The 19,219-nt window shown below is 43.8% G+C and overlaps 1 protein-coding gene across 2 annotated transcripts; it reads right to left on the bottom strand.

The window, feature by feature from the left end:
• Positions 1–1,061: 1,061 nt before the first annotated feature.
• Positions 1,062–19,173, bottom strand: tnrc6bb.1 (trinucleotide repeat containing adaptor 6Bb.1). Of its 2 annotated transcripts, none has more exons than XM_085156722.1 (21): positions 18,811–19,173; positions 17,365–17,452; positions 16,545–16,566; positions 15,857–16,291; positions 12,765–15,557; positions 12,481–12,627; positions 12,090–12,274; positions 11,897–11,959; positions 11,307–11,462; positions 10,744–10,881; positions 9,743–9,934; positions 9,419–9,544; positions 8,952–9,159; positions 8,408–8,560; positions 8,085–8,252; positions 7,674–7,820; positions 6,691–6,783; positions 6,308–6,523; positions 6,122–6,192; positions 3,961–4,100; positions 1,062–3,864 (listed from the first exon to the last, which is right to left on the bottom strand). In XM_085156722.1, exons 2-21 carry the CDS (start codon positions 17,419–17,421, stop codon positions 3,291–3,293), a joined length of 6,084 nt encoding a protein of 2,027 aa, XP_085012848.1. In that variant the 5' UTR covers positions 17,422–17,452; positions 18,811–19,173; the 3' UTR covers positions 1,062–3,290. The 2 variants fall into 2 exon arrangements, with proteins under 2 accessions (XP_085012848.1, XP_085012847.1); XM_085156721.1 differs by having other exon boundaries at positions 12,481–12,633; positions 18,811–19,167.
• Positions 19,174–19,219: the final 46 nt, after the last annotated feature.

Genomic DNA, 19,219 nt, shown 5'->3' with positions numbered 1-19,219 from the left:
AATCAAAAGTTTAAGACCACTTGAAAAATGGCAAAAAAAAATAATCCTATTTTGCATGGTGGGATCTTAACAAGGTTCCAAGTAGAGCTTCAACATGCAACAAGAAGAATTGGAGATGAGACAAAAAAAAAAATTGAGCATGCGATTTATTGAAAACAACCCTTAAATGGAAACAGGCTGCTTTACAGCTGATCTTTAGGACCACACCACCAAAAAAAATCTGTAAACCCTCCCAAAACAGAAATCAAGTTCCCTACATGAACTCAGTAATGAGTAGCTCCACTGCTACTGTTGATCACTTCAAAAATTTGTTGCAGCATGCTTGATGCAAGCATTTCCATGAACTGAGTGGGAACATTTCTGCAAGTGGTGAAGATGGTCGCAGGAAGATGGCCTGGAACTGTTGTCCACTTTTGTAAACTTCCCTTGCCATTGATCTGAAAAGGTTCTCAATTGGATTTAGATCAGGGGAACATGCAGGATGGTCCAAAAGAGTGATGTTATTCTCCTGGAAAAAGTCCCTTGTCCTGCAGGCATTGTATACTGTAGCATTGTCCTGTTGAAAAACCCAGTCATTACCACACAGACGAGGGCCCTTAGTCATGAGGGATGCTCTCTGCAACATCTGGACATAGCCAGTGGCTGTTTGACGTAGTAGGCCGTTTTGAGTAGTGGGATCTACTTGTCATGCCAGTAACGTTGGAAACAATCAGGGCCATCAAGGTTACATTTTCAATGTCCCATGTTTGGTGCTCTCTTGGAAAGTCAGTCAGTTCTGTGGCGTTCAAGGAGACAAGGCCATTGAAAACGTTTTTTGTTTTTGAAGCCCTTCAGTGTCAGATGCCATTCGATGGTTAAGGGGCTGCAGTCGGCACCAGTAACAGCCTTAATTTGGGTAGAAGATCGGCCTATGTCTTCATGGACAGCCAATTGGATTCTCCAGCTCAGTGCTGGTGACATTTTTTGTGTCTTCCACTTGAGTTTTTTGTTCCATAACCCTCAAGATCATTTAAGAAATTCCAATGACTGTCTTACTGCGTCCCACCTCAGCAGCGATGGTGTGCTGCGAGAGACCCCGTTTATGAGGTTCAACAACCCAACCACGTTTAAAAAGGGAAATATTTCACCTTTGCTGTCAGATTGTCATGACAGTGTGACTACCTGACAGAAAATGACAACGAAGCCACATTTTTGCACAGATTTGGCTCTTTAAAGGCATGTGGTCTTAAACTTTTGATCAGCTGTAAAACAGCCTTTTTCAGTTTCAGTGTTGTTTTCAATAAATTGCATGCTCAAATTTTTTTTTGTCTCATCTCCAATTCTTGTTGCACGTTGAAGCTCTACTTGGAACCTTGTTAAGATCCAACCATGCAAAATATGATTTTTTTGCCATTTTTCCAAGTGGTCTTAAATTTTGATCGGGACTATATGCAAGGGCATTTGAAAATTATATCAATCCATAAAATTTAAGGTGTATAATAAAGGTTACATGGACAACCTCATACAGACTTAACACAGGATGAACTCATAAAGGTTATCAGTGTGGGTAAATAATTTCATTCAGTAAGCACTGGCTTACCAGAGACTGACGCAAGTGTTAAATAGGATTGGTTTGTCAATAGTGATGAGAGGGTGACTGACATGTGACATGTCCATACACCTTTTTTCTTTAGTCATGATCACCTGCTGAGCCAAGTGTGGATTACAGCAGACAGACACCTGAATTCACACACACACAAATGACATAACAAAGAAGAACCAGGACAAGTTTAGAAGCCAATACTTTCATCTTTATTAATCTTGTTCTCATTTTGTTTAAATAAATTTTTTTTTTTATTTGTAAAATCTCAAAACGAAAACACTGAACAGGAGTGTTAAAGCCTGTCTTAATTTAAAACGAATACACAACAACAGAACATTAAAAACGTACGGTAACGCTTACTCTGCATCTGTAAACAACCCATCCCACCCCTCCCTCCCGCTCTACACAGTTTGATAAGATTTTGGCATGTCCATTCTTTTTTTCTCGACGCATATGCCTTCAGCTCTTTGTGTCATTAAAATGTTCTTTTTTATTATTGCAGGTCGGACAATAAAAAAAGACAAGTCTGCTTTAAAAAAGAAAAAGAAAAAACAACTTCAAATGAGAGAGAAAAGCATTAGTGCGAATATTTCTTAACACACAGTCAGCAGTATACTGAATGCACTCAAAAACATTTTTGTATAGACCTTCTGTATAAGTAAGCAGCCTTGCCCACATTATGACAGGCATTAACATGCACACACATCACCCTCACATTCACGCACACGCGCACTCACGCATGACAACTGCGGTGGTTTAATCCACTTACTTGGTCTCAGTCTCACTCACGCTCTGTGTGTACGACACTACGCGTGCACACAGTATCAACACATGGAGAAATGCATCATAGCCTCAAACTGCCTGCAATTTAACATTTATCACTGCAACAGTAACAACCATGTTCAAGAGAGAATAACAGAGAAAAAGAGTGCGTGAGATACAACAGTAGGAGGTCAGCATTTTGAAAACAGAACAATGACATTTTTCAGTATTTTCACTGTTTAAAAATTAAAACCATACAAACAAAAACAAAACAGAAAACAAACTTAACATACACAGTAAGATACAGTTCTGCTGTCAATCAGAGCTGTTTGCATGTGTTTGGATTCGATCTCCATCTTTAAGGGGACGTGAATACAAACTGCACTTTAAACCTCACATCATGTAGTAGTTTTAAGTTCTCTTTTACGATGAAGGTAATGCTGTTTACAGTGCCTATCTGTCTGAAGGCTTCTCTGTATTTGGTGTGTGCATGTGTATGTAAATCTGCTGAAAAGTCACCTATTTACTAAGCACATTGCAATCCAGTCAAGTCTTTCAGACCAACTGACTTTTCATTCTTTTTTTTTTTTTTCAGGATTCAAGTCTAAGCAGTTGAAATCTTCATCTGTGGAAAAAAGGCTGTATACACATCTAACAGTCCCTGCATTTGTTTTATATAATAGCTTAAGTCTGGCCACGAGAATGTGTGTAAGCATGTCTCACATTTCTGCTTTGTGTGTGCACATAAATTTGCATACTACGTATACGTATGCACACGTGTGTATATGTGTAGTACATTTATATGCATACCATGTAATGCGCGTGTGTGTGTGTATGTGTATATGTGTGTGCGTGTGCCATAGTAAGTACATATGAATCCCAGTGTATGCTGTATCAGTGTGTCCAAACCTACACGTACAAATGGAAGCAGGGGGGGAAAAAATCCTCAGATGGAATCGGTTCCTCCCCCCAGCAGGTCGCCGGGCAACAATCCAGCAGGGCTGTCCATTTGGTGCCTTTCCTCCATCTGCGGTGCCCCCCACAGGCTGCTGCTGGGGTATCCTGCAGTCATGCCTCCCCAAAGCCCAGACCTCCCAGACTCGACTCCCCCAACGCCTCCTCCCTCCCCAGCCCCGTTGGTGCTCCACTGGGAAAATATCCCCAGCCCGGGTCCTTGGGCTGAGGAGCTCTCTGAAGAACTACCTGTACCATCAAGACTCTGCCAGCCAGAGCCAGAGGACCTAACTCCAGCTAGAACTGCTGCTCCACTCTCTCCTCCACTGCCATTTCCGTTTCCACCCGAAGTTGCCCCCACAGCTGCCCGCTCACTCCCCGGAGAACTTCCTCCACTGCTGGCCACCACAGTTGTGCCTGTTCCGGATGAACCCTGTGCCCCACCGGTCGCTGCCCCTCCTGAGCTGGCTCCCTCTGCCCCTCCGGCCTGGGAATGTGCAACATAGCGAGCAACTTCTTCTTCGCTCACAAACTCCGCCAGGATCGTGGTGTTGCCCAGGACACACCTGTTTAAGAAAGTTATAAGACAAGGTTCTTCAGGTCAGCATGTGCAGGGTTACCGTTTGCTTCACGCGGAGCAGTGAGGGTATAGGTAAACTTACATGTGCAGTGCACCCTGGGCCTTGGCTGCTTCCTGCCGGGTGCTGTAACGAATCAGAGCGGTGCCCTGGGTCAGGCCAAGGTGGAAGGTCAGCAGGGGGCCATGCTGCATACAGATAGTCCTCAGCGTGGAGCCATCAATCTACAGGGAAGAAGGAATAATTGTATAGATACCGTATAGGATTAGACTCTGGAGGGTGTTTGTCATATTTAGAAGGACCAATTTTGGTGAAAAATCCATTACTGTGAAGAGATTCTTGAGTTCTGAGGAACCCAAACATAACGTAAGACTTTGATTAGAAAAGATTACTGATAGTCACTTTATTGCAATGGTAGAGATAAAAGTAAGGAGCGAGTTATATTACATTGACCAATGTCCTCAGCATAACGCGTGGATGTGTGATGTAACGTTCATAGGGCAATTATCCACTATCTTGAGTGATCACTTGTCGGGCCAGAGAAAGGTCAGGTAAGGAGGCCACACAACAATGATTATGTACATGAAAAACTGTGCACTAATAAATAATTTGAGTGGTAAGGTGTGGCTTTATGACATGTAATAAAGTTACATTTACAGTAAGATCTTCAAGTTGTGCAAGCCTGCATGTGAGATGTGAGTAAATAAACTACTGAAAAACCAACTTTTCTAACAAGAACAAACTTGGTCTTACTCTGGAAAACACTTTAATTTCTATGATTTTCACAGAGGAAGTCGTGGAAGTGTCATTTATACAAGCTCTAATTGATTAAATGGCTCATCCAACTTGGCAATCAAATTACGGCTGGGTCATTCATGGCTCCGTGTAATTTGCATAGGACAGAGTGAAGGGGAATGCAAATGAATGAGAAAAGCAGTTTAAAGTGCCTAAACCCTGACCGATCTGTACATGTAGCTGTTAATATGGTCTAAGTATTTATGGCCATGATCAATTCTGTTGTGTCAAAGAGGTTTAACCCGTGAACACATGAAGTACTTAAGAAAATAGATTTTTAAAACTGAGGACTTCAATGAACCATTCGAGGTAAAAACAAAAAACACTTTAAATAATTTGAAACGCATCTATAATTTTATCATAGCGTACATTATTCCTCATGACTATTTTATACTACACAAAGTCCATTGTGCACATTTTCATGTTGCATATGAAAACAGCTGTGGTTTAGATACCTGCCTAATGAGACAAAGATCCCTGGTTTGATCCCAGGAGACAAATTCCACTGGGATCATGTCAAGAGTGTTATTCAGTGTTTAAATAAAAAAAAAAACCAAAAAAAAAAAAAAAAACCCTGCCAAATCAAACAGACACCTGCTTTTAAATAAGGGAAGAGCTGAAAGTAGCTACACTGTCTTTGGGTATAGTACTGTATAGCTTCCAGGTTTCTTTTCTTACCAAACAAGTCTATACACTTCGTTTTTTTTTTTTTTTTTTTACAACCTATTCCTTCATCGGCTCAAATTAACAGGACCCTTTGTTGTGCCACTTACTGTTGCACTTGTTTCTCTTCTTTGTTGTCTGCTTCACTGTGCACCTTTAACGGTTGTGCAAAGATCACATTCATTTTATTAAACTGGATGATATAGTTCTGCTACTGATGGCAGGGAAAGCTCATCCTGGTCTGACCACCAGCAGCAGTAGCACCTCTCTGCCTGTTAACGCCTTTATTGCAAAGCCAGAAGAAGAATAAGGGGCGAACAAAGTAATGACACAGTTACTCTACTTTTGGAATATGTAATAAAAACCACAAATATATAAATTACACAAAATCTTTATATTAGAATTTGATTATTACTGAATCATCATAATCAATTTTCCATGTGACTGCTTGACTGATTTTTAAGGTTTTCCAGCTGTAGCTCGATCTGGGGGGACTTCTTTAATGCCATCACAGATCCCCCCTCCGCCCATTCCTTCTCTTATGTTTCACAAGAAAAGCTCATCCAAATTCCTTCAAGCTATTAAATTGTCGATCATTATTTTTTCACATAATTATATGAATGACGTGGCGATCATCAAACAAATGCATGAAGTGTGAGACACACTGCTCATACAACACGGTCCTGTTACGATTTTACATCACCCTTTCGCACAAGTTCAGTTTCTGAAGATGGCAGTAACTGCCTTGTTTAGTCGTTTCTCAGTGTTTCCTTCTCCTCCTCCTTACCTGAGGGGTCAGGTTGCTCAACAGCAACCAACAGCTGCCTCTGGAGGCTGCACCATCACTCCAAGCTGAGCCTATAAATTAGGGATAAAATGACAAATGTAAGATTTCTTTATTTACACTGACTTCATCCTCTATATCATAAACAGTTAAGCTGTAAACTATGAAATAAGGTCCCTGTAGAGGTACCTTGCCCAAATCTTGACTCTTGATTAATCCCACCCCCTCCCCAGCTCCGGGTCAACCTAGGGCCACCAGTACCCCATGGCGAGGGTGAGGCTTGCTTTTGATTGGTTAGGCCAGGAGGGGGGCGTGGCAGCTGGGAGCTGTTGCGACTGGTCTTCCACAACTTGTTCTGTCCAATGGGCTCTGGAGGCCAGCTGGGCTTGTAATCAGAGTACTTTCCTAAGAAGGAAAAGGTGAGTGGAAGAAAGAGGCGTAAAACAAAAGAACTCTTAACTTGTGAAATACAGTGCTAACACATGACAGAAACAATATAATGAAGCTAATAAGACTAAGCATAAGTCAAAATGTAAACACAGTTTAACAATATCCACCAATCAAAAACCCACCTGTGCTGTGTGCATTGCTGAGGGGGCTGTCTGAGGCACTGTAGGGCCAGGCACCGGGTGAAGGCAGCGAGGTGTTGAGAGAAGGATTTGGCCCTACAAAACATTACAATATTATCTAAACACCACTACACTTCTGAAAAGTTTATACACAAAGGCCATCACCACCCTGAATGCTGTGACTTTGTCATTGCCAAATCATTGTCTTTCATTTTATATTTAAAGCATAGTCTACCACCTCAAATTACCACCTTTGTGTGAGAGAATTTTTATTTGCTTATTTTTTTCCTCTCATCTCTTCTACTATTAGTAGTCTTTCCTATTTTATACTATACAGAGTGTGACACTGTTTAAAGCACTAGTGCAGCTTATTTTGTTGTATATGACAAATGCAGAACTAGGAACCTTAGGGGATGCAGCCTCTATAACTTATACTGATTAAGAAGAAGCAGCAATATGCTTAAAATTGCTTTATCCGGTCCTGAGCTTGGCATAGCAGACAACTGTAGGCTACAAGAGAAACAGACAAAGTAAAAATGTCATTTTCAGATCCGAGTCCCTGTTTTTTGGGATTTTTTGTTTTTATTTGGTAGAAATCTGAGAAAGAGAGCCAAACTAACAGCTCTGTAGTAAGAATTAAAACAAAAGAAATGCCTGCCATATAAAACAATCACCAGCTGACGGCTATAACAGTAAGTGGTGAAAAGATTTAGTACTTAGCCTTAATCCTCGTAGGGATGAGCTGCAGCCTTCAAAAGGGAACTTAGATTGTAATGCAGTCTATTAACAACTGCACCTTTAGTGATATAGCAGATTAGACGGCAGAATTTCAGATTCAGGTTCATTCTCAAAATGACTAATCATTAGCACAGTGAGTCCCTGTAATCTATTCTGGGCTTTATTTGGGACAGAAGCAGAGTTGTTGTAACACAAATCTTAATACCAGAGCCAAAACCAACACCTATGCTCGTCAAAACTTCAAATACCTATGTTGTCTCGCAGTAACTGGTGGTCAGAGTCGTTGAGGCTTGGGGATCCTGGGGAGCCAAGAACACTACCAGGGGTCATATAGGGATCAGACTCTGGGTCTCCACTGTTCTGTATGCCCTTCCAGGGCACACCGGGCTGGAATTCTGTCATTACGGAGGAAAAACAAACAAAAAACAAAACCCTGATTAACAAATATGCCGTGCAAAACAGTCCAACCTAATAACTGTGTGCCTGCAGGGTTTGTTAACTATGCTGGCTCCAAGTCTTCAACCTAAGTACTACACATACTGGATGGCCCCGGCATTAGAAGCAAATTAATTACTTTAGTTATTAAAATGAAAAACAGCTGTTTCGGTAAGTAGCAGAAAAAAAAAAAAAAAACCAAACAGAAAAAAAAAAACACTGACCTGGAGGCCAGCTTGATGTGGCAGATTTGTTCCCCATTTTACTACCAGGGGTCCGGTGCCAGCTGTCTGCAGAGCCCTGAGGGGGAATCCCCAAACCATCACTTCCCAGCATTTCATACTGGGAGTAAGGAGACCCTCCTCTAACCTTTACAGCACTGGGTAAAGGGCCTTTAAAATGGGACATGACAGAGAAAGGAGGTCAGACAGACTGACATGAATATGTTTCGCAACATTTTGGTTCACAGCGGCTCATTCAGATACACTGTGAACAAAGATGATTACCAGACGAGTTGCTGATAGGAACAGACCATCTGTTTACCTACCGTTCTTGTGAATGGTTGAGTCGGGGGGAGAGGGAGCTGGAGAGTGTCCCTCCATCATCCATTTAAAGCGGGACTGCTGTCCTCCTAGATCCTTCATCCCTCCCATCATGGGACCGAGCTCCAGTCCTGACAGGTTACTTCCAGGAGTAAGCCCTGGCAAGATGAAGAAAAAAAAAAGTGTCAGCTTTAATACGCACATAATATTTTGATAGTCAGAGCCTTCAGCTTTCAGCATTTCTTCTTCACTCAATATTTACACACCACTCTGCATTTAACCATTGTTATTATTAATCTCTGGCTCTCTTCCACAGTGTGCCTTTTATCCCGTCTCCCTCTCCTCACCCACTACTGGTCACAGCAGATGGATTTGTCTTTCCAGGGCGATTGTTGGGATTTTCTGTCTATTATTGTAGGGTCTTCACCTTACAATATAAAGCGCCTTTAGGTGACTGTTGTGATATTTGGTGCTATAAAAAATAAAATAAAACCAAATATTATGCAAATCTCGGGAGCGCTGCATTTACACCTAATCACAAGCACTCACCAGAGTACATCCCTGGTGTTTTGGTGTGAAGGTCTGATAAGGTTCCCCCAATTCCAGGATGTGGAACAGGGTCTACCATGGCCTGTTTGGATAGGCCTCCTCCCAGGTGAGAGGGGGACAGTTTGGAACTCCCTCCTGGTGCTGCACCTCCAACTCCACCCTGCTGATGCTGTCTCTGTTGCTGCAGAATAGCCATAATCCTCGCCAGCTGACAAGATGAAATTTAAAAAAAAAAAAAAAAAAAAAAAAAGTACAGTTGAATGGTCACCAATAATCTATATTTATATTACATAGTTTCACATATTCTAGTCTGACGTGACTGAAGCAAACACTAGTGTCACATCTGTCATCAAAGGTTAAAAATAAAGTGATGGTTGTGAACTACACCTCAGCTAATTAGTCTCACAGAACTTCTGAGCATTTCTGTAAAATGTGGCCGATGGCATTTTATTGGCATGCACGCTCACCTGCTGTGGGTCTGGCTGCTGCCTGAGAGGCTGAGGCTGAGGGAACTTCCTCTGGTTCTGCAGAAACTGCTGCTGCTGCTGTTGCTGCTGCTGCTGCTGCTGCTGTTGTAGCAGGAACTGACAAGCCTGTGTGTTGGCGGACAAAAAACAAAAAAACATAACACAGCTGTTTTCACAAACATTTTAATCAATTACAAAGTAACATTATTTAGTCTACATCTTCTGCTTCCACATCAATGTTTTCCACTATAAACTAATAAGAAAAACTACTGACAATGTTTTATTGCAATCAATCAATTGATGACGTATCATTCAGGCACTTACCAGATGGAACTGCTGCATGGGGGGGTAAATGTTGCTGAGCATTGCTAACTGCTGTGGGGAAATCTGGGGAGGGAACACGCCTCCGCCAACCCCTCCGACACTTCCAACACCACCCACACCTCCTACTCCTCCAACTACACCACCCACACTTCCACCAGGAGAGGGCATCTGCTTCAGCATAGGACCCGGCACCTGCAAGCCACAAGAATTCACAAGTATATGGGTGCTGAAAGACACTCCGGGCAAAGCACGTTATGAGAAACAGGGACACTCTATCAATAAGCCCTGTCAGGTTTCCAGCAGTGCAGGATAAGCTGGAGCATCGAAACCAACCGCAAGAAATGTATGAAAGCCCTGTCAAAAACTGATATTCAGTTTAAAAACATTTCAAATTGGTGTCACATTTACATGAGGCAGATTATGTGCCTGTATCACATGTGCTACTGCATACTGCAGTGACTCTGCACGCTGTAGGCAGGCAGCTTCTAGTTCGATAAAACTGAAATTTTTATAGTCTGTGATTGCAGAATATGACTAAATATTAGTTGGCGACGCCATTATAATTACTTTAATAAGTGGTGGGAGTAGTCAGTAAAATAACTAAGCTAAAGTTTAATTAGTTGTTAAAAATAATATAACTATATTATATATAATTTAATATTAACTAACCAACTGTAATGCTATAATTTGTTTATGTCATGCATAGTGAAAATCAATTGTTTTTTTTATTTAGTGTCATGTACAGGTTTCTGTTACCTTCATAAAATTGGCACAAAGTTTAATGGACTATGTTATTATATATATTTAATAATTATGTATGAACTCTTCTCAAAAAACTTGTGAGACCGGACCGCCAGATGTGTGAGGTTAGATGACCTTGATGACCCAATGCTCTGCATTTGTATAAGATATCCAATATACCAAAAAAACAAACCAAAACAAACAAAAACCTTGTACAAACAGCTTCATCGTAATTAATAACATCACAGTAGGAAACAAACCTGAGCAGACAGGAACGGATGAGGCACTTGTGCACGTAACCCCTGGGAGGGGTTCATCGAATGCATGCCAGGCTGGTGCATCCCTCGAGGCTGAGACATCCCTCCACCGCCACTGACAAACACTCCGTGGCCACCCATCTGGAGCAGAATAGAAACAATTTACAACTAAAGCCAGGGCTCTCGAAGTGTGGCCAGTGGAGGCCCTTGGTAATATTCTGTGCAGTCCCTGAGCACAGCAAGAGAAAACGAAGCATCCACAGTTCATATCATGCTATCTTTAAAAGGAAAGGAGCATTTCTCTTCAATTTTAGCTCCATGGTTCTACCTGCCATAATTGATTAAATCTTCATAGCACTGATAAAGCTTGCCAAAGTGTAGAAGTGCCACTTTACATCTAAAAACTTTCCAGCTTCCTTAATTGGTCATTAAAACCCTTACTTTATTTTTATAACACTCAGTCGATACTGTGAGTACTAAAGTTCAAATTATTCAAACTGACAGCTACCTTTGAAAAACACAAGGTTCTTATAATAATTAAAGACTACTTAACACTCCCAACACACCTTTTCACCATAGGGCCCCATGTCAACAGGGCCCATGTCTTTGGAACTAGGCATGCGGTAACCACCTCCACCTCTTCCTCCCCTCCGCATTTCTCCATTATAGTCAGTTATTCCTCTCTTGTCTCCTTCCATTTTTTTGTCGACACCTGGATCATCCTAGAGAGAGGTAGAAAAAAGAAAAAAGTGACCTCGCTCTTTAGTAGTACAGTGATAGTACCCTCACTGATAATGTAACCATTATAACAACATTAGTGATAGAGGGGGAAAAAAATATCATATCAAATCATACAGCAGCAATGGGACCAAATACATGAAAGCTAAAAATCCATCCACTCTCTTCCCTTATATAATTCAGAGTCGGGGTGGGTGGAGCCTATCCCAGCTGTCTTAGGGCAAGAGGCGGGTTACACCCTGGACAGGTCACCAGTCTGTCGCAGGACTAACACACAGACAACCATTCACACTTACATTCACACCTATGGGCAATTTAGAATTACCAATTAACTGAACTCCACTAATTGCACGTCTTTAGACTGTGAGAGGAGAGCTAAAAAATGTTTTTTTAAATAATTATCTTAATTGTATCTTACCAGAATGCCCATATTTGAAAACTGGCGTGACACTGGGTTCATCCAACTGTCCCCTCCTCCAGCCTTTAAGGAAAAAAAATCCAAACATTACCCTTTAAGTGCTAAACAAAAATCAAAGTGTTTTGTTGCAGTACAATGAACTTCAATTGGTAGTTTATAGCCGTTTGTGTGTCCTTGAATCTTTCTTCCTCACCTTCATGTTTCCTCTTTTCCCCCCATGTGTCTGACCCCAGCCTCCAGAGTTGAAGGAAGAACTGCTTCCCTGGGAGCCCGTGCTGTTCCAGGCTCCGCCACCATCTTCTTCCTCATCCCAGCTTGGATGACGGGAAGCTGAAATAGAGTCTCCTTTTCCAATCCAGTTTTCAATAGACTTGGCACCTGCAGTGAAAACAAAACAGATGGTTATGATAAAGTCAGCTGTTTCTCTATTTGGGGATTGTGGAGATAACATTCATGAAGCCTAGTCATACTAAGAAGTGCAATGTTGCTAAATGTCTGATATGTGGTTCTGAGGCATCATCAACACATGAAAAACAAAATGCTGTTTTTTTTTTTTTGTTTGTTTTGTTTTTTTAAATCCTTACCAGGTTTACCAGGGTTGGGTGAAGGGTTCCCCCAGCCAGAAGCTTTACCAGATTCATCTGAATCACCCCAACCTGATGTTGCATCTGAAGCTTGACCCCAAGCTGCCGTACCATTATCCACAGTTTGTACACCTCCTCCCCACATGCCTGCACCTTAATAAAATTAGACATTGTAGTTTAGAAGAAAGTACTACGTAAGAGAAGCTTAATAGTTTGTGATTTTAATAGCAAATGTCCATAAGGTTGTTAACAAGGCTGACACTGAAATAGAAGCTTTTTCTTACCCACGGCACCATTGCCAGGAGTTGTGCTGCTGGACTGCATCCCCTGTTGTCTTCTAGGTGGTTGTTGCTGCATGGATGGTGGTGGGGCCTGCTGACTGTGGCTCTGGCCTGCAATTGCACTGTTCTTGTCCCACAAGTTCACGTTCTTGGTGTTGTAGCGGTTTGGGTCTCCCCAGGCTGATGTGCCATCGTCGATTTCCATTTTGCGGCTGATGGACTGAGGGGAGGGCTCTTCCCAGCCGCTGGGTTCTAGGGTGTCACTACTGCCACCTCCGGAGATTTGGGGAATCGGGCCAGAGGTCCAGCCTGAACTTTGGTTCTGATTCTTGGAAGGTGGACCTCCACCTCCAACATTTGGCCGGCTGTTCCACCCTCCTTGTATGGGACCTCCTGGTGGTTGCTGACCCTGTGATTGGTGCTGCTGCTGATTTGGGGCTTTCATTGGTGTCGCTTGGCTGTTTGGTATCTGTGCTGCTGCTGTATGGGGCTTTGTACTCCCCCAGTCCGGATGGGATTTGACGCCACCCCCATCTCCCCATCCTCCTCGCTGAGACCCTCCTTCATCCGATGCACCCCAGGAAGATCCCTCATCAGAGTTGCTCCCACCTCTACTTCGCCCATCTCCCCACCCACCTCCAGGTGTAGAATCTCTCTGTCTCCTGTCACCTCCCCCCCAACCACTTGTCTCCCCTCTTCCACCTCCTTTCCACCCCCCTGTTCCTTTATTTTCTGGACCATCTTTCCACCCACTACCCTGTTCTCCTATGTCTCTCCAGTTACCTCCTCTTTGATCCCCCCATTGTTGTTCTTCAGCCCCCCATGCTTTGCCCTGGCTTTCAGGTGGGAGATCACCCCAGCCTCCAGCTGCCTTCCCCTGGCTGACCTCTAGATCTTCTTCTGGTGATCCCAGCTTCCTTATAGTGCTACTTGGCATATGAGGACCACAGGTGGACTGTGTAGCGCCACCATCCCAGCCATCCCTTACTGTAGAGTTCAGGCTGGTTGCATGGCTGCCACCAGATGTATCATTAGTTACTGAACCAGTGTTAGATGGGTACCTAGGACTGCGACTAGTGGTAGTGTTCATGGTTGCTGATGAAAACGCAGAGGAAGATGAAGTGTTTCTTTCATTTCTGTTTCCGACTCCTGATGAGGTGTCCAGGTCCCAGGCCACATTCTGTCGAATCTGGGTCTGCCCCCAGCCCGTGTTTGACAGAACCTTGGGGTCCAGGTCAGGCCGATTGAGCAAGCTAAGTAAGGCCACTTCAGCATTGGAGGTCTGATGGGAGTGGTGGTGCTCAGATGAGGAATGCTCTTGTTTCTGTTCGCTACCACTCCCTCCTCCACCACTTCCAGCTATGGATCCTCCTCCACTAGAGGATGGTCCTTCACCTCCAGTGCCTCCACCCCATTCCATAACTGCCCCGTCCCCAGTGTCAATCCCTTTCTGATTGTCCCAAGCTTTTGTCATAGTTGCAAACTTTGGTGAGGAAGAATCCTCCAAACTGCTGCCAACAACACCAAGGCTGCCTGCACTACTGCTGATGCTGCTCCCCTCTTCTTCTCTTCCACTGGCTATTGCTAAATTACTTGAACTTGCACTTCCTGCAGTTTCACCCCACTCTGCATCTGAACTGCTTCCTTCCCACGGTCCCTGAGATACCACTGGGGTAGTTGAACCACCACCATTTCTCCTGCCCCACCCTGTCTTGTTACCTGGGGTACCAGAGCCCCAAACATTCCCTTCCTGCCCCTGAGCTCCAGTCCCTCCTCCACCCCACCCATCTGCCTGTGAGGCCCCTGCACTGAGGTCAGTGGACACTGGGGGTATGGATCTCCAAGAAGAGCTGGCAGAGGAGGAAGACGTAGAGCCAGAAAGATTACTGCTCCCTTCTTCTTCACTAGCAGCCCCACAATCCCCCTCACTGCCACCTTCTTGATTTGGTCCTGCTTCTCGTGCCGCCCCACCTGAACCCAGCTCCTGTCCTGGGTTTCCTAAGTGCTGCTGCTGTTGTTCTCCACTCCTGGCACCTGCAGCTGTTTCAGTGTGCTGCTGATAAAGATCAGTTTGATTCACAGATGAAAAAGTGTGAGTGGTGATGAGGGTGGTGTTGGCGGAACATGAGGAAGATGAAGTAACGGATGAGTGTAGTGGAGCACTGTCCCCAGCCGAAGTTGATGTCCCACTCTGCACCAGGGCGGGCCAAGCGGAGGGGTTCATGTCAGGGTTGAAATTGGCACCAGGGACACTGCTGCTGCCACCTACAGGGCTCTCCTGAGGGCTAGGAAGAAGATTAGAGACTTTGGAATTGTAAAATGCTGCTAATCCTAGCCCCGCATCCACCTGAGATGAGGTGGGAGAGACCCATACACCACTGCCGCCACCACCACCACTTGACTGAACACATTCGTTTAGTGAGGAAGTGGAGGATAGAGGAGAAGAACGAGGGGGGGAAGGATTGTCCATGTTCCCTGCTCCTCCCTTCTGCTGGATGCTTATCTCACTCCATGAGGCACTACTGTTGTTGTTTCCGGGGCAGTCCTGCACCCCTCCTCCAGCCCCATCGGAACTCACTTTGGCCCCCCCTATAATGGTAGGCCAGTCCTCCAGGTCAGTCCCATCCACAAACACCTTCCCGCAGCCCTGAGAAGAGGACTGGCTGCCAGAGCCTGCCCCCCATGTGGAATTTGCATAAGTTGAAGTAGTAGTAGTAGAAGACGACGGAGCAGCGACACATAATGAGGATGAGGAGGAGTTTGGGGGTGAAGGGGAGGATGAACCCAGGTTGGAATCTACGGAAAAAAATTGCAAACCTTTATTTAATCATGAACAACACTCAAAACTTTCAGAGTTTACTACATGTTGCTAACATTACCTGACTAATTAGAACAGCGAACGCATATCACTACTGTCATGAACAACTTTATAATTAATAAATTAATTGTAAAGGCCACTGATTGATTCTCTCCATTGCGTTATCTGTAAAAATTCACCTTAAAAGAAAGTTTCTGTTCTAATGTAGGACAAGACTACTACTGTGTTACTGGTCTACCTATTAAACTTGATCGTATGTTCTGAAACATTAACCCACCTGTGCCTCCAGCTGTGTTTGCATTGGGGTTATCTGCTCCCTGTGAGGGAAGAGGTGGGGCAGCCCCCCAGCCGCTGCCTCCTTCAGCCCCTCCAGAGCCCCCCTCACCTCCACCCAGCAGCATGGAGGACAGCGGTGGCTGGCCCCTCTTCAGTAGCACTTTGTGGTCCTGCTGGCAGCGAAATCTTGGTGGAACCTCGCGAGACATGTATCGCTGCTGCTGGGTAGTCTGACTTCCAGAGGGTGAGGTGGAGGGCTGTCCGTTGGCCACAGCAGTCCGCTGCTTTGCATTGTTCCCACCACCAGGAGGAACTTGGGCAGAACCCCCAGCTGCACCAGGACTGGGGGATGAGGGGGCAACAGGGCCAGGGCTGGGGGACACTGAGCCTGGGGTGACAGGTGGCTGGGAACAGGAGGGCTTGGCTGATTCTGGCACTGGTAGACACACAAATGAGAGAAACCATCAATCTGTAGGTGCGTTACTCAATTTATGATTAGTTTAATAACATTCACTATGGGTCTAACATATATGTAAGCATGTGCATAACCACATCCAACAAATTCCCTACGTCGTTACCTCATACTGAAGTTTATTACAGCATATTTAAGAAGAAGAAACAAAGTCATTAAACTGACATGTGGAATACTCAGTGATGGAGGAAGGAAGAGTGACATGAAAAACACATACCTTTGATTTTTTGTTCTGGCACCTAAAAAACAGAAGAAAGAAAGAAAAGAAACTGAGATGTAAAGCAGGAGATAATTAGATTTTTTTTAATGCAAAAAAAGGTTCATGTGACTACCTATGTCCATAGGGGACATTCCATATAAAATACCCATCTGAGAATCTCAGATTTTTGTCCAGTACCTTAAGTTTATTTATTGAAGATATGGGAGATTCTGCCACAATACTCTCAAACTTTTATGAGGTAAAGGCCCTTGAAATAAATAACTTGTGATTTTTATTTTAGAGTGTTATTTTCCAGCCTTTTTTTTAGTCCTCTAGAATACAGGAGGCTGGCCATGTGTGCACAATAAAGCAAACGGCAATTTTACATCCGCTTCAAGTGTCACAATCTAAAGCCAAAATCTCATTTCTGGTCGACTCAACATTTTTCTATAACCAGCATTAACAAGAAATATAATGGGATATAATATCTTCACTAGCAAATCTTTACCAATTCAATGTCTATGACACAAAGGGAGAAAAACAATCGTTTGGCATGCTTGGTTTTTGGGAGGGGGTTTATTTTGTTTTGTTTTTTTTAATCTTTTTTATCTAAACAGGGCATTTTGGCTAAACTTTCAAGAGTCATACCAATGTGTGGGATAGGCAGCTTGTCAAGTTACAGCATGTTAAAGCAATTTCAGCTCTGAAAATTTCAAATGATGTTATTAGGGCTCAAAAATCTGGCAAATAAAATGTAAATTTTATTGACTCCTGTTCAACACAAACAGTCAGTGATACAGAAACAGACTGTCTGCAAACTACACAGAGCACAGCATACCTTCTGAGAGGTTTCCCTTTTCTTTTTATCTTCTTTCTTCTTTTTCTTGTCTTCCATGAACTACTGTTCCCCTTCTTGATTCTCCTGTCTGAAAAGAGAAATATACATGTTCAATTATTTATCTAACTAAAGCCTCAATGAATTTGGCTTGTTGCTTATAAAGAGAGCATACCATTGTTTCACACACATAAATTCTGGCTCGAAATTTATAACATGCTATCACGAGATCACCGCCAAGTGTACTCCTACACAGTCAGTGTTGTAAGAACTGTAACGTTAACCAGAAGCAGACAGCTTGACAACAGCCCTTGGTAGTCTTGTTTCTCACTGCATAATTCATTAACCAGCAAGCAACTGCAATTCAACCAGTGGACAAACAGAGCAGCAGCCAAACAAACATATGACTTTATAGTCTACAGCATTTCTGGGAAAAAAAGGGGAAAAAAACTGGGATTTTTTTCAGGCAGTAAAGTAGGAAGTAAAATGGCTGCAATGACCCAAAGGGTACAAAAGAAAAAGAAATAGCGACCTGTCCACTGTTATGAAGGAGACACTTGTTTATGACCTCCCCACCATGCCAGAAGTAAACAAATGACATATGCAAACGCACAGCTCGCATCTAACAACAAAACAGATGACATTAAAATAGCAAAAACGGCCACAGAGGGAAACATAAAGGGATCCCAGCTTCTACAGAGCTGTAAATGTGACTAAGCCAAGTAATTCTGTTAGCCAAGCTGTTGATAATTAGCCCCACGACACAAGACGCTACTGAATGCTAACCCGACAAGTTACAGTCGCGACCCTTCACTGTTTAATGTCGCTCGCTGACATTACAGGTAATGATGAGAAGCACAGCCAGATATCTGCGCAGTACTGGGAGCAAACAACCTGCACCTCATGTAAATATAACAGGTCGGTAGGGTAGGGAACAGACCTGCAGCCACGAAGGGGCACCGGGAGAGCAACTGGCTAATGGTAGCGGGTTTTAAAGCAGCTAGGCAGGTGAGCTCTCGCGCTTTGACCCGAGAGCCCGGGCTCGCGGCGGTGAGCTGTCACAGAGGAAGGTGCCTCTGTGGCTCCGCGCGATCGTAACCTGAGCGAAGTTGACTGCCGAGAATGAGGCACGTCAGGCCCATTATTTCCACACGCTGCCCCCTCCTTTTACACGGTTTATTCTTGTAATTCGTAACGTCACGGCGGGCACAAAACCCAGGACTAACATGTCAGCGAATACACCGAAAACCAGTCCGTAGCAAGGGGTCGTCAGGGCCAAAACACACGACGAACCTGTGACGTTTACCCAGCTTTTCAACGCCTAACAAGCGAGCCTATTCCAAAAACCGAGAAACCTCGAATGCTCGCCGTGTGAGTGAATAAATACTTCGCGTTGCTACTCGGTACTTCTGTTGTGTGAAGGCCAAACGTCCGTGTTTTAGTACTCACCTCGGGAATCACGCAGGACATAAAGTGCTTCTGTGCAAAAATTCTTGCAAACCTACCGCTAGCAGGTTAGCAAGGTAGCTACCCTAGCGAGCTAGTTCTTCGAGGCTTTCAAGGCTAAATTGAATAAGAAATGACATCACCGAAAGGCGAAATGTTAATCGTAGAAAAACTGAAGAAAGGCGAGTATCCTTTTTTGCGCGACTGTAGCTCTCAAGCTGTAAACAAAACATGCATAACCCCTTGATTACTGTCAGACGCTCTGTGATCGGTTAGTTTACTATCGGCCATTTTGCTTCTGTGTGGAGGTTTTTAGGCAGCGTATTATATCACCAGGCTCGTTGTTGATCAGAGAGGGGAGGAGGAGCAGGGCTCGCGCCTACACTGTCCACCAGAGGGCGCTTTAACTCTG

This window comes from Neolamprologus multifasciatus, chromosome 4 (genome assembly GCF_963576455.1).
Source record: "Neolamprologus multifasciatus chromosome 4, fNeoMul1.2, whole genome shotgun sequence".
NCBI lineage: Eukaryota > Metazoa > Chordata > Actinopteri > Cichliformes > Cichlidae > Neolamprologus > Neolamprologus multifasciatus.
Note: the sequence above shows the minus strand (reverse complement) of the source record. Positions and strands in the feature narration are given on the sequence as shown.